This window comes from Callithrix jacchus, chromosome 9, assembly GCF_049354715.1.
Source record: "Callithrix jacchus isolate 240 chromosome 9, calJac240_pri, whole genome shotgun sequence".
In the NCBI taxonomy this organism is placed as follows: domain Eukaryota; kingdom Metazoa; phylum Chordata; class Mammalia; order Primates; family Cebidae; genus Callithrix; species Callithrix jacchus.
This window is the reverse complement of record NC_133510.1, coordinates 133856799-133872469: the sequence shown is the minus strand read 5'-3', so window position 1 is coordinate 133872469 and position 15671 is coordinate 133856799. Positions and strand designations below refer to the sequence as shown.

Sequence of the window (15671 nt, the reverse complement as noted above, 5' to 3'; positions counted from 1 at the left end):
ACTTGATCTGAGGCCTGGAAGTAGGCAGCTGTAACATTAGGTCAGGGCCAGGGTCTCTTGTTTTATATTTTTGTGACCTCAAGGCCACAAAATGGTTGCTGTAGCTCCAAGCACCGCATCTGTGCTCGTGGTGGGAAAACTGGCTGCAGCCTCATCTAGCCCGTTCTGCTTTTCTGTCCTATTGGAAAAGTAGAAGCCTTCCCAGCCTGTGTGGTGGCTCACGCCTGTAATCCCAGCACTTTGGGAGGCTGAGGCAGGTGGATCACCTGAGGTCAGGAGTTCGAGATCAGCCTGGCCAACATGGTGAAACTTCGTCTCTACTAAAAATACAAAAGACTTAGCAGGGTGTAGTGGTGGGTGCCTGTAATCCCAGCTGGTCAGGAGGCTGAGGCAGGAGACTCGCTTGAACCTGGGAGGCAGGGGTTGCAGTGAGCTGAGATTATGCCACGGCACTCCAGCCTGGGCAACAGAGCGAGACTCCATCTCAAAAAAGAAAAAAAAGTCTTCCTAAAGCTTCTTTAACAGACTTCTCATGGGCTGGTGGGGGGATCTATGCCGCATGGACAACCATAGCTGCAAGTGGGGGGCACCATAAGTGTTTCTCCTTTCCAGCCTCTCTAGAGGAGGCAGGCATGAGGGAAGGGTCCAGGGAATGGGTGTCGGGATGGCGGCTTCACGGTGCTGGGCAAGTGTAAACTTTATGCTGAGACCTCAATGTATGTAAAGTTGGCGAAGGAGCTGACTGTGGGAACACATGGGAACATCGGGAGGGAAGGGAGCTGCACATACCAAGACCTTGGGCCCAGAGCTAAGAGAGAGAGCAGGGCTGGCGTGTTAATGAGAACCCACGTGGCCACTGCCCCCTAGTTTCCTGAGACGAAATGCTCACACACGGGTGGATGCCGGGAAGATCTGCTTCTCCAAGCCTCCCTAGAACACCCTTGAGTAAGAAATCACCATGAACGTAGAGTCTTAAACTTCAGCTCTGGAGATCAGAAGTCTGAGGTCCTAGGGCGAGGTTAAGGTGTGCTGGGGGCTTTCCAAACCGGTGACCTGGCCACAGCCAGCCCTGCTAAAAGCCTCCATGGCTTTCTGCGCGTAGAAAGTCCTGGGCGTGGCTTCAACTTCCAGCCCATCCTCACACATGCACCTCCCAGCTCCCCAGGCTCCTCTTCGGAGTTCCCATTTTCTAGGCAGACACTCTCATGTCACATTTCCTTTCCTGCCCGGCTTGGCCTGGACCTTGACCTTGAGGGCAGGGAGTGTGGCTTCTCCACCATCCTATCCTGTGCAGAGCCTGGCTCTGGCCCTCAACATGCTTCTTGGGTGCAATTGCTGAATACAGTGTTAGCAATAAGACAATGAAAGATTGGGCAAAGTATGTACAGATGCACTCCCTCCTAGCGCTCACGGGAGGGCCCCGCCCTTGCCCCCCCAGCCGTAGGCATTCCTGGGCTCTGGCTGCACCACTCCAGCCTCTGCCCCCCGGGGGTCACGTTACCCTATCCTCTTCTGTCTGTGTGTCTGTCTGCTCCTCTGTGGGTCTCTTATAAAAACAGCTGTCATTGGATTTAGGGCCCACCTGCGTCATCCAGGATGCTCTCCTCATCTCAAGATCCCTAATTTAATTCTACCTGCAAAGGTTCTTTTCCCAAATAAGGCAGCATTCATAGATTCTGTGGAAAAAGGCCTCAACGTGCCTTACTGAGCCCTGGCCTTCAACCCACCACAGATCCGAAGGATGGGCCCTTGAAAAGGGTACTTGCTAGTTCGTGGGTGGTTTTTACAGTCAGTGGCTACAGTGCTTAGGGAGAAGAATCCTGGCACCCTGGGAGAGGGTGTTCTGACCACAGGCACCAGGGGAACCTCCTGAGCTGCTGGGGTATTCTCCGTTCTCACAATGGGATGAAGACTTACCCAAGACTGGGTAATTTACAAAGGGAGAGGTTTAATTGGCTCACAGTTCCACATGGCTGGGGAGCCTCAGGAAACTTACAGTCATGGCGGCAGGTGAAGGGGAGGCAAGATTGACCTTCTCACAGGGCGGCAGGAGAGAGAAGAGAGAGGCGTGGAAGGGGAGGAGCCCTTTATAAAACCTCCAGATCTCACGGGAACTCCCTCACTCTCACGAGAACAGCGTGGGGGAAACCGTCCATGATCCCATCACCTCCCACCCGGTCTCTCCCTGGACACATGGGGATCATGAGGATTACAACACAAGATGAGATTTGGGTGGGGACACAGAGCGAAACCGCCATTGGCTGGTATGTCTTCCCTTGGGCCTCATCTTGTTAGTACAAGTGAATATTCCAGTTTTTAGCCTCTTTCTTACATAATTATCAAGCCTGTGCTATGTGCATGCTGTGCTGTGAACCCCATCCCACCAGCCAAGCATGAGTCCCGCTGCTCCAGCCACGCCTCTCTTGCCACGTTCTTGTGTCCCCTTCACCTCTGTGCCCTGGTTTGGGCTGTTCCCTGTGCAGAACTCTCTTCCCACTGGTCTCTATAAGGTACGTGGATGTGCTTTGGTGAAGGATAGGCTGAGGCAGATGTCCGGCCGGAGGGACTCAGTGAGTCTGGCACGCAGGTGCACACACCTCCACTCGTTATATGACCTGTTTGTTTGCGTTCATTCTCGGCTCTGAGCCACTGTTATCTGCAAAAGGTATAACTGCCCTGCTAATGCTGTACAGGAGCTCTTGGGGCCGGGCTTGGCTCAATGTGGCTTAACATGGTGGGTGCACTGGCACCCAGAGAAGGAGAGAACCAGAGCTGTCCCTCTTGCAGATGACAGAGGGGAGCCAGGGCACAGCTCGGCACGGCACGACATGGCATGGCAATGCTTGTGCCTGTGCCCAGAGAGAGAAAGAGTTGAGCTGCTGACCCTGAAGGCAGGGGAGAGCTGGCCCTGCAGCTGCGTGTGGGAGCCACTGGCTCAGGCAGCCGGGACAGGGCGGATGGTGTAAAGAGCCGGCGTGAGAAAGCTGTTCATGAGAGCTGCTTCTGAACCCATCCATTTTACTCCTTAGGGACCCCCGAGGGTTCTTTCTGCTCATCCACCCACTGCCCTCGGACCTCAGCATGGGCTGGACCCAGACGCCGGGATCTGACCGTCTCCATTGCTCTCATCACACACACGCTGCCTCCTCTGCCCCTGTAGCTTCTCAGGTCCATGAGGCATGCAGGCCCCCCCCGCCGTGTCTTCTGTGCACTCTGCAGCCATTCTGTGCAGCCTTCCATCCCAGACCCATATCTCCCTGAGCCACGGGCCCTGTGTCTGTAGAATTAGGAGATGAAGGATGCCCTGCCATAGGGACTGCTTGTGGGGCTGAGTAAGGCCTGGGGTCAGGACCCTGCGCGTTGGAAGCACTGAAGTGTTAGTGAGTGCGCCTTCCTTCCTCCCATCCTTCCTTCCTCCCATCCTTCCTTCCTCCCATCCTCCCTTCGCTCTGCACTTGCTCTCAGTGCGATTCTAACGCTCACCCCCAGCATTAGGTCGGACTTCACAGGTGAAGGGCATGGTCTACCGAGGCCCCCTCACTGCACACACCAGCCACAAGTGCCAGGAGCTTCAGGCTACTCATGCTTCTGAGCAACTGGCTGCAAACCTGAGGAATTCCCACAACCCCCTCAGGCTTGAAAATCCCTCAGAATGGCTCATGGGGCTCAGGAAAGTGCTGTGTTTATTTCAGCTTTGTTATAAAGGACACAAGTCAAGAGACACACAGGGCCAGGTCTGAGGGAGGCTCCCAGACGAGCAGCTTCTTATCCTCAGGACACGGCACCACCCCCATCTGTCACTGGCAAGGAAGCTCCTTGAGCCTCAGTGGCCAGAGTTCTTACTGGGGCTTCATTCCAAGGGTGTGATTGATGGTTATCGCCAGGTGATCAAACTCCAGCTCCAGCTCCTGGCCTTCCTGAGGGTCGGGCTGATATCACCGGCTCCAAGCCCTGAACCTCTAATCACGAGGTCAGCCTTTCCCTAACGACCAGCTCCCTGTCTGCAGCTGTGCAGGGGCTTCATGATCCCCCCACCAGGGGTCCTGGCTCGAAGGGGGCAGGGTGGTGGCTGTTTCCTCCCTGCGGAGGCCTCGTCCCTTTCCCCAAACCCAGCGGCAGTGCCTGCCCCACGTTCTCCTCCTATGCCGCTTCGTCCTTCTCTCTTCTCAGAAGGGCTGAGCTTCCAGATTTTGCCAGCCTGTGGGAACGTCACCATCCTTTTTATTCCTGTACCCTGTGACAACTCTGTAAACAGTTCCTCTATTCAGTGCTCTTCAAATTATCCAATTTAACTGAGCCATCTGTTTCCAGCTGGGGCAGGAAACCGTCAAGTCTCTTTTCTCCCCTGAAAGACAGGAGATTGTCTCTCTCTTCTCACACCCTCCTTCCCGCCTTCCTTCCTTCCTTCCTCCCATCCTCCCTTCCTCTCTCCCTCTCTCCTTATCTCCTCCCTCCCTCCCTTTCTTCCCTCACTCCTTCCTCCCATCCTCCCACCCTCCCTTCTTCCTTTTCTCCCTCACTCTCTTTCCCCCTCCCTCCCACCCTTCTTTCTCTCCCTCCCTCCCTCTCTTCTTCCTTCTCTCCCTCCTTTCCTTCCTCCCTCCCTCTCTCCTTCCCTCCTTCCTCCTCATTCCCTTGTCCCTCCCTCTTTCCTGCATTCCTCCCTGCTTCCTTTGGTAAACATTATTGACTGATCTCCGTGTGCCAGGATCTGTGTTGGGTATGGGGGACAGTTACCCCCCTCCTCTGTAGGACACAGGGTTGAACTCATAGTAGGCGACAGAGAAACTGGGGTGCATTGGGTGTGAGAACCTTGTCTTGGAAAGGCGGTCCTGCCTTTAGCAATATATGCATTTTTTTGAGCATTAGGAATACAATATTGATTGGTACCCTTGTATTGCTGAGTGGCTTACGAGTGGCCTCTGTGGGCAAACGGAGGGCCCTCCAGTGCTTTGTGACCTGTGCCAAACCCCTTAGAAGCAATGGGTGAGCCACGTTTTAGACTCTCTTCTTGCACACGTGCGGCTTCCATGTCCCTTGCAGAATCTTGATGAAATAACAACTTGCCAGGCGTGCTTTCGCGCTCATTTCTTTGAAGCCCTTTAGTATTAATTTAGAGAGAAGGGGAACTTCTTCTGGTAGCTTTCAATGTTGATATGATTTCACACTTACAAAAAATGTGCCGAGCCAGAGCCCATCCACCTCCCCGAGGCTCCACTCACTGCCTGCCTTGGGTCCCGCTTTGGCTTTCTCTCTTTTATACAAGTCGCTGTCACATGGTTCAGAAAAACAGGGAGAGAGGATGAGGCAGACGGTATCTGAGAGTGATACTCCCTTCGCCCCACACATGCCCAGCATGCATTTCCTACATGGGAGCCTTCCTTACAAAACCACAGGAAGTCATCAGGAGGGGGGTGTGCCACTGCTGCGACGTTGCGATGAGTCTGCACTCAGACGGTCTCAGCTGCCCCGTAAGGTCCTTTATAATTGTGCGTGTGTGTTTCGTGTCCAGGATCCAATCCAGGAACACGTGCTACTTTTACTGGTGGCGTCCAGTCAGTCCCCTTTAGCCTGTAACATTTCTTTGTCTTTCTTCACTCGGACCGTTTTTGAGGCATGCAGGCCAGTCGTTTTACAGAAGGTTCCTCCCGGAGGGTTTGTCTGATGTCCCCTCATAACTAGATTCTGGTGTTTTTTGTTTTGTTTGTTTTGAGGCGGGGTCTAGTCCTGTCACCCAAGCTGGAGTGCACTGACACAAACTTGGCTCACTGCAGCCTCCACCTCCCGGGGTTCAAGTGATTCTTCTGCCTCAGCCTCCTGAGTAGCTGGGACTACAGTGCACGCCACCATGCCTGGCTAATTTTTGTATTTTTAGTAAAGATGGGATTTCACCATGTTGCCCAGGCTGGTCTTGAACTCCTGATCTCAAGTGATCCACTGCCTCGGTCTCCCAAAGTGCTGGGATTACAGGCATGAGCCACCACGCCAAGCCTCTTTTTTTTTTTTTTTTGAGACAGAGTCTCACTCTGTCTCCCAGGCTGGCGTGCACTGGTGCAATATTGGCTCACTGCAACCTCTACCTCCCAGGTTCAAGCAATTCTCCTGCCTCAGTCTCCTGAGTAGCTGGAATTACAGGTGCGCGCCACCACCCCAGCTAATTTTCACATTTTTAGTAGAGACAGGGTTTCACCATATTGGCCAGGCTGCTCTTGAACTCCTGACCTCAAGTGATCCACTGCCTCGGCCTCCCAACGTGCTGGAATTACAGGCGTGGGCACCACGCCCAGCTGTGGTGTTGTGTTTTTTTTTTGGGATTTGCCTCCATCTCCCAGCATGGCATCAGGAACGTGTGACTTCAGGATGTCACGGTGCTGGACATGTTCACTGGATCCACTGTGAAATTCCCAGGGCCCCTTTTCACTCAGCCAGGAGTTGTGGGAGGAGACCCCTGTTCCGTGTCGGACCCTTCACTCAGCCAGGAGTTGTGGGAGGAGACCCCTGTTCCGTGTCGGACTCTTCACTCAGCCAGGAGTTGTGGGAGGAGACCCCTGTTCCGTGTCGGGCTCCCGTGTGCTGCTCACACCTGCTGAGGACGGCTCGAGTCCAGACCCCTTGCTGTTCTGGCTGATTGTTTGGTATGAGGGGTGGTTCTGTCATTCCTCCAGCCTCTGTGAACTGGCCCATCCTTGGCAGGGAAGGCCCCCTTTGTCTATTTATGTTCATTTATATCAGTATGGATGAATGGATTCTTATTTTATTCCTTAGTTAAATTTATTGCCGTCATTTTACAGTTTAAATTAAAAGGCTGGCGGGAGCTCCTTCAAAGCTGGTTCCCATGTCTTTTGGACACGTGGCTGTCATTTCTGAGTCTCTCTTCACTATCTATGCAATGAGATGCTCCAGGACCAACCCGTACTTTCTCTGCCACAGCCGTAGAGTTTGCCCCTTCCTGAAGGAGCCCGTGCTTCTCTGGGTGGAGAGGGATATTTAGAAACCATGATCTGGGTGGAGGAGTGCTCATGACAACCGGGTGTCACCACCTCCGGGTCCTGCAGTAGACAGAGCCAGTGTGGGGCGTGTGTGTGTGCCTGTGTGAGTGTACGCCTGTGCATTTCTTTTTTTTTTTTTTGAGACGGAGTTTCACTCTCGTTACCCAGGCTGGAGTGCAATGGCACAATCTCGGCTCACCTCAATCTCCACCTCCTGGGCTCAGGCAATTCTCCTGCCTCAGCCTCCCGAGTAGCTGGGATTACAGGCACGCGCCACCATGCCCGGCTAATTTTTTGTATTTTTAGTAGAGACGGGGTTTTACCATGTTGACCAGGATGGTCTCGATCTCCTGACCTTGTGATCCACCCGCCTCGGCCTCCCAAAGTGCTGGGATTACAGGCGTGAGCCACCGGGCCCGGCCACGCCTGTGCATTTCTATGTCTACTTCCAAATCTATGGATCTATTCATCTCTATTTGATGCTTTCAAATCCAATTTAACCCTACAGGCTTTATTCCAGCCTCCCACTTTCTGTATTTCTAACTCCCTCCTGAGACTGAGAAACCTGGATCCTATTTTATGTAACGTCTGTGTTTATCTGCTTAGTCCTAGGGGGAAAATCTTTACCAAGTATGGTTCAGTATTTGCTCACACTTATTTTTTGTTTGAGTTAAGGGGTTACTGTAGATATGTATCCATTTTTTTTGTCAATTAAAACAATAATTTTTTTTTTTTTTTTTTTTTGAGACGGAGTTTCGCTCTCGTTACCCAGGCTGGAGTGCAATGGCGCAATCTCGGCTCACCGCAACCTCCGCCTCCTGGGCTCAGGCAATTCTCTTGCCTCAGCCTCCCGAGTAGCTGGGATTACAGGCACGCGCCACCATGCCCAGCTAATTTTTTGTATTTTTAGTAGAGACGGGGTTTCACCATGTTGACCTGGATGGTCTCAATCTCTTGACCTTGTGATCCACCCGTCTCGGCCTCCCAAAGTGCTGGGATTACAGGCTTGAGCCACCGCGCCCGGCCCTAACAATAATTTTTTTTTAATCCCACAATACAGCCTGGAAATTGCTCCATGATGGTTCGGGGAGACCTCCCTTCCCGTGATCCTGCACAGTTCTCTGCCGCGTGAAGGCAGCACTTACTCCACCTGCTCCTGTGTGTGAGCATTTAGGCTGTTTCTGGTACTTCACAATTATTAACAACCCAGCATGGAATGACCTGTGCATATGTATTTGCATGTCATTAAAGGCCATTTTCATGTGTCTTGAGGGTAAACGCTTAGAAGCGGGGTTGCTGGTCAGGATGTCAGTGAAGCTGAGGCATCGTTACAGGACCCAGCAGGAAGCTCGTTCCCACTCCTAGACCTCCCAGAGGCGTCTGGGAGCGCCCACGTCATGCGGTGTTGCTAGGCTGGGTGACTTGCCAATTTGAGAGTATCTCAGTGTGGTCTTAATTTGCATTTCTCTTGTTACAGGTGAAGCTGAACATCTTTTCATCTTTTGAGTGGCATTTTAATGTCTTTTGGTGAATCATCTGTTTGTGTTTCTGGCGCCTTGTACTTTTATAAATCTAATTTTCACTCTCTCAGTTGTGTTTCTCCCTATTTTCAATGCAAAAAGGCAATGTTAAAAGAAATAAAACTTTCTGACTGCTGCTGAACTTCCCTAGTTGAAATCAGTGTTTTATTCCCTGGCCAAGCATGTGGATTTGAATCCATGGAAGGCCAGAAATTCTGTCAACAGGTGCCTGGCCCTGTCCCAGGCTGTCCCATGGCGCATGGACAGTGCTGTCTCCTGTCTGTCTTCAGGATGGCTGACAGCAGCTTCTGAGGGGGTGGAGCAGGAGGAGAGGAAGGCAGCAGACACTTGACCTCCAACCATCAGTCAGCCCGGGCCTCCCTCCACCCTGACTGTCATCCTCTTGACACTTGGTGAAAATAACACAGCCGGCCCCTCCTGCTTGCAGAACCTGCTGGTTGAAGGTGGGAGAGCCAATTGGCCCCACATGGGTACCACCTGGGATGGTTTTAAAATATCCGGGTGTCTTCTTTACCACCTTTAAGATTCTGGTTAATTATCCTGTGGAACAGCTGGGACATCCAAATTTTTTTTATATACAGGTCTTACTCTGTCTCCCAGAATGGAGTGTGGTGGCACAATCACGGCTCACTGAAACCTTAACCTTCTGGGTTCAAGCCATCGTCCCAACTCAGCTTCCCAAGCGGCTGGGATCACAGGAGCACACCGCCATACCCAGCTATTTTTTCTTTGTGGGGTAGAGATGGGGTCATGCTATGTTGCCCAGGCTGGTCTCAAACTCCTGGACTCAAGCAGCCCTCCTGCCTCAGCCTCTTACAGTGCTGGGATTACCACACCCAGCCTGTCCAGATGCTTAAAAGCTTCCCAGGAGGCTAGCTGCTGACAATGGCTGGCCTAGGAGCCATAAGCAGGAAGGCTGGCCAAGGAGGAGACGAGAGACTTGGACTGTGCAAGCCCCCATGTACCCTTCCCATTGGTGAGAATTGCCCTAGACTGGCTTCTCCCCAGAGCTTGACAGGTCAGCTGCTGGCTGGATTGAGGGTGAAGTTTAGGGGATTTGTTGGAGGGGCCTAGGAGGGAATCCAGGTCTTGTGTGATGAGCAGGAGAGGATGCATCTGGGCCAGAAGACTCAGGGCAATGGAGTCCGTGTGGCTCACGCTGGGGCTTGGGGCCGGCTGCAGCTTGCAGAAGCACCCGGGGCAGCCCCCTTCCCTCCAAGTAGGGAGGCCCAAGTGAGTTCAGTCCTGCATGGGTAAGATTTGGGGCTCCTAAGGGTCTTGCCCACGTGACAGGTACTCACAGAAATAGTGCAGAGAAGAGGGAACACAGCCCAGACTCTCAGAGTTCCGGAACCTTCATTTGCACAACGGTGACGGTGACTGGGAGCAGAGATGCTCATACAGGGGCTGCTCTGTGCAGGTGTGGGGCTCGGGTTCTTATTAGGTGGCCTCATTCATCTTCAGTGACCGTGGTTACTGCATCAGCTCTGACTCCTCAGTTACCAAAAACTCCAACCCAAACTGTGTCTAGGCATACAGGGAAATTGATTGGTGGGACTGACCGTCACAGGCTGGGCCCTGATAGGGTCACTGCGTGTAGTGGCGTCGGGTTTCTACCACGTGGGATGCCAACACCTGCCTCGCACACCACAGGCGTGCAGATTTGCCCACCTCACTCGACAGGGGTCAGCACCTCTTTGTACAAAGGGGCCATGTGACCAGCGATGGCTCGGGAGCTCAAATACTGTGCACAGATCCTTAGTCTTTCTGCAGTTCTCAGCCAATGGCTCCCATGCTTCTGGGCTAGGACAACTCCTGCCACAATGCTGAGACTAGTCAACGATTAATTACCAGCTCAGCTCACCTGCCTAGCCCTAAGCCAATCACTGGGCCCAGGAGAATGGGACCCTCTGATTGGCTAAGGCGTGGTCACATGACTGACCCTAAGTGCCAAGGGCACCCAGATCACCTGGACTCAGTTGGGGAGCAATAGATTAGTCCGCAAGGAAAGCCAGGAGTCCTTGCCACGAAGAAGAGGCATGGCTGCTGGAATACAGATCGCAGATGACAGCTGTCCACCATGGCTGGTACTCTGGTTTTAAGATAAGAAAATTGAGAATCTGAGATATTATGTAATTTTTTTGGATACAGGGTCTTGCTTGTTGGCCAGGCTGGTCTTGAACTCCTGGGCTCAAGTGATCCTCCTACCGTGACTTCCCAAAGTGCTGGGATTACAGGCATGGGCCACTGTGCTCAGCCAGTTATGTCATTTTCAACATCATGTGGCTTATTGAGGTCAGGTGGGTGGTGTGTCTGAATACACCTGCCTGGCTGCAGTGCAGATGGACTGCGATACAATTCCAGCCGTGATGCTTCAGAGCCTTGGTGCACACTGCCACGCAAAACTGTACATGGTTAAGGAGCGCTGGCATCTTCGCCTCAAATGCTCAGTTGGAGAAGCAGGGTCTAGGGAAGGCCCCCACCTCCCCCACCAAAGAGATGAACCTGGGGTTGGAGAGCAGGCAGGGTGGCCCCACTCCTGCAGCCTCCAGCACGTTGCGGGAGGGCAGTTTCTGTCCTGGGCCCCAGAGTTCGAGGCAGCTGGAGCCTATGCTCACCACCTCAGAGACCATGATTCTTCCAACCCCGAGCCTCCAGCGTCATCCATGTTTCCTCGTATTCACTTACATCTCCCTTTCAGGCCATGCCTGTCTCCCAGGTCCCATCACATGGTTCCCACAGAATCCTGCCTGCCTCAGAGACCTCTGTCTTCCTTCACCCGTGGTGGTTCACGTGGCACCTTGTATAAGAGTAGTCACCGAGAGGAGAGTCCCATGAGATACCAGAGAGGAGAAGGGTAGAGAATGAGGAGAGGAGGTCCCTGGCAAAATCTTTGGGCTTATTTATTTATTCACTTAATGTTTTTCAGACGGGGTCTCCCTGTCGCCCAGGCTAGAGTACAGCGATGTGATCGTGACTTAACCTCTGCCTTCCAGGCTTAGGTGATCTGCCCATTTCAACCGCCTGAGTAGCTGGGGGTTACAGGCATGCACTACCACGCCCAGCTAATTTGTATGGTTTTTGTAGAGATGGAGTTTGGCCATGTTGCCCAGGCTGCTCTCAAACTCCTGGCCCCAAGTGATCCATCGGCCTTGGCCTCCCAAGGTGTTGGGGTTATAGGTGTGAGCCACTGACCCCAGCCTTTGGGCATGTTTATATGCCAGTTACCAAAGCCAAGAGGTGTGGGCAGTTTTCACGCTTCCTGGAGGTCTCCCAGATGCCCTATATCTGCACCGGCTCCCTTCCTGAACATATGATGCAGTCCCATCCGGGCGCTCCTGTCTCTGAGACACAGGAGCCATGTCTGGCCATCAAGCTCTGGAACTGTGGCTCATGACGGAACAGGGTGTCATGACGAGATTCTTCGAAGACGTAGTAAAAGCACGGGCTGCGTGCAGTGGCTCACGCCTGCAATCGCAGCATTTTGGGAGGCGAGGCAGGTGGATTGCTTGAGTCTAGGAGGCAGAGGTTGCAGTGAACCGAGACTGTGCCATTATACTCCAGCCATGGTGACAGAGCGAGACCCTGGGGTGGGGGGAAGAGAGAATGTAAAATAGCATGAATAACTTTTTTTTGAGATAGAGTCTTGTTCTGTCACCCAGGCTGGAGTGCAATGATGAGATCTTGCAGTTCAAACCATTCTCCTGCTCTGGCCTCCCAAGTAGCTGGAATTACAGGTGCAGGCCACCACGCCCAGCTTATTTTCATATCTTAGTAGACACAGGTTCTCACCATGTTGGCCAGCCAGGTCGCAAACTCCTGATCTCAAGTGATCTACCCGCCTCGGCCTCCCAAAGTGCTGGGATTACAGGTGTGAGCCACCGTGCCCAGCCGGCCATAATACATTTTAATTATTAATTCATTCCATGTTGAAATGGTAATATTTTAGATATATTGAGTGAAATGAAATACTACAATTAGTTTTAACTCTTTGTTTCTACTTTTTTAAAGGTGGCCACTAGACAGTGTGAAGTTATGCAGGTGGCTGACACTGTGTTTCTCTGGGCAAGCACGGGGTGAGCCCACGCCTCCTTTCCATCTACACATCTTCAGTCTTTTCCACGAAGGCGGATTAAGATGATTTATGGGAGTCCTTGTGCTGGAAGGGTGGCGGGATGGAGTTGAGTGAGGTGAGGATGCTGGGAGCAGGGTCCAGAGCTGAGAGCTGAAGCATTTTTTTTTCTCACGTGCGTGTCTGCGTCTCTGCCTGGTCAACTGCCACCTGCCTCCCTGTGCAAGGGCCATCCCTCATATTCTTCCAGGGTTCAAGACACAGCCACGGAGGCTCAGCGGGTGCCGGCTGGTTGCGGGAGCTGAGTCCTCTCCAGTGGAGATGCCGTGCAGGATCGTCTCCTGCCCAGAGCCCCGCTCAGGAGGGAGCTTGTTTTTTCTCATAAAATGGCCCGAGCCTTGCCCCTCTGTGGACTCAGGGCAACCGGAGGCTGCAGCCACCGCGTCACCTATAAATATTTAAGTGGCAGTTTAGCTTTCAGGCCAGGCACATCAGCAGCCAAGATCAAGCTTTTTGACCTTTTGTCAATTTACTCAGTGAAATACGATGCTCCTGGTCTCCTCGCTTCTGATGCTTGTCTGCCGTCTCCTTTTCTTTCATAGCCGAAGTGGCTGCGTTTTCCCCAAATGCAGCGTCGAGACTGTGTGAGCGTGTTTGCGTCGATTGCAAATACACGAATGCAAATGATAGTCGTGTTCCTGCCTGGAAGTTAGGTGCGTGTTGGATGCTTCAGAGATGGCTGGACTGTGTGGAGTTTCAGGACCTGTGGCCTCACACAGTGGCCAGCACAGGCTGTGTGTGTTAGTCTTTGTCCAAGTGGGACTCAGGGAGCCCTTCGTGTGAACACGCGAGCCCCAGGCTCGTGCTGTTCCTGTCCTCCAGGCTGACCTCCCTGCCTCAGGCTCCTAGAAGCAGTGGCCTTCCGGCCACAGAGCTGCTCTCCTGAGCTCGGGTGTTCATTGCTAGCCAGGGCCATCTTTTTTTAAGAACTGGAAAGATCAGATGGAGTAGTGGAGGGAGGATGGGGGAAAACCTGAGCGCTTGGGAGGCAGCCTCATGTGGCTGAACTCTCTGCTCCTACACAGATGCGCATGTGGAATGCAGGTTGCCTTGTGTCCAGCCATGCTTTCTGATTTTACACATTCTCAGCCAGACATATTTAAAGCCAGATAAATAAAATAAGCAAAAGGCAAATGTAAAAAAACAACTCGCTGGGTAGCTGCCTCCAGAGGCTGGAGATTGCACACTCTGAGATGAGCGAAGCTGTTGAGTGGAAGGAGGGACCTGGTCTAGCGCTCTGGAGCCTCGTCCTCCGGCCTCACTGTCCCACAGAGCCCTCTGCAGGTCCGTTCTCCCCAGTGCCTGGATGGAGGTGCAGGTGGGTGCTGTGGCATTGTTTAGACAAGGGATCTTTCTCCCTGTCTTTCAGCCCCTGAGCCCTCCCAGTTTAGTTACGAGAGCAGCCAAACCACATCTGACCGAGTCTAAACTTAGAGCTTTTTCTTTCTCCTCCCGGGGCCTGCTTTGGGCTGGGAGCCTGCAGTGTGTGTACGGGGTGGTCCCTGCTTTGTTCCTGGCTGTTATGAGCGGAACTGTGCTCCTCCCACCCCACAACACCCCACAAAGGTGTTGAAGTCGTGACTCCCAGTACCCGTGAATGTGGCCTTATTTGGGAATAGGGTCTTTGCAGATGGGCGAAGTTAAGATGACATTAGCATGAGCCCTGATCCCATATGACTAGTGTCCTTATACGAGAGGGACATTTGGCCAGGTGTGGTGACGCACACCTGTAATCCCAGCTTTGAAAGGCCAAGCTGGGAGGATTGCTACACCCCAGGAGTTTGAGATCAGCCTGAACAACATAGCAAGACCCCGTCTCTAGAAATAAAAATGTAAGAACTAGAGGGCAAGGAGGTGCTCACTGATAGTCCCAGCTATGGAGGAGACTGAGGCAGGAGGATCGCCTAGCCTGGGAGTTCAAGGCAGCGAGCTATGGTTACACCACGGCACTCCTGCCTGGGTGAGAGAGTGAGGCTTTGCAGATTGGCTTTTGACAGGGTGGCGCTCTGTTGTGCAGGCTGGAGTGCAGTGGTGCAATCTTGGCTCACTGCAACCTCCTCCTCCCAGGCTCAAACCATCTTTCCACTTCAGCCTCCCAAGTGACTGGGAGCATAGGCGTGCACCACCACACCTGGCTAATGAGACCTTATTATTATTTTTTAAAATAAATAAATATTTAAAAGTTAATATAAAGAATTTAGATAGGAGAAGTTGGGTACAGAGTAGACAAACGTGGAGGGAAGACGGGGAGGTCACCCACAAGCTGAGGAACGCCTGGGGCTGCCAGGAGTCAGGGGGAGCCCCGGGGCAGATTCTCCCAGCAGCCTCAGAAAGAAACAGCCCAGCTGGACCTCTTGATCCCAGACATCCAGCCTCCAGAGCTGAGAGAGTACATTTCTGTTGTTTAAGCCACTAAATCTGTGGCATTTTGTTTGCCTCAGGACACATGCCCTGGCTTAGTCCCCGAAGAGGGAACATGAAAGGGAGACGCTTCTCTGGGTGACACTGTCAGGAGCTGTGACAGCCCCACCAGGATGGGCAGAATTCCAGCACCTGCCTGCCAGGGATCCCTGGAGATCCTGCTTCCCCCTCCTCTTCCTTCCCCTTCCTCTTATGAGAGGGAACGTGCATCCTCAGGTGAGTCCCTTGTGATTCTTGCCAGGGTCCTCCCACTCCTTTAAAGAACTATCTCCTACAGAACATTAGACAAACCAAGTCCTGCTGTCTCGCTCCGGGGCCTCTGGGGCCCATACACAAACCTCTCCAGAGCAGCTGGCCATGTCCCCTCTCCCCATCCTCTGCCGTGTCCGCAGCCCCAAGCCTGCAGGCCAGCCTTGCGGGAGCCCACGCTCGAAGGTGGACAGGAGGGAGTCCCCCCCTGCCCCCAGAAGGGCTGGATTCCAGGACAGCGCTCCCACCAGCCTCCTCCTTCCTGTTCTTGCTCGGTCGCCTGTGCCCTGGCCTGAGCTGCTCTGTCTGAAGCCAGCGTCCCTCCCTTTTTATCCTGGC

General features: G+C 53.0%; 1 protein-coding gene across 35 annotated transcripts in view; it reads left to right on the top strand.

Annotated features, from left to right (window-relative positions):
- Window positions 1-15671, top strand: part of RIMBP2 (RIMS binding protein 2) — a 352269-nt gene that overhangs the window by 46900 nt on the left and 289698 nt on the right. For 7 of the 35 annotated variants that reach the window (XM_078337742.1, XM_078337723.1, XM_078337722.1 and 4 more), the window contains exon 2: window positions 15104-15299. The exons of 27 other annotated variants lie outside the window; for them this stretch is intronic. In XM_078337742.1, coding sequence (XP_078193868.1) covers window positions 15197-15299 — 103 coding nt within the window. In that variant the 5' untranslated portion in view covers window positions 15104-15196. Of the gene's footprint in view, window positions 1-12541; window positions 12607-15103; window positions 15300-15671 lie in introns of all 35 variants that reach the window. One more of the 35 variants, XM_054239115.2, reaches the window with a different exon arrangement.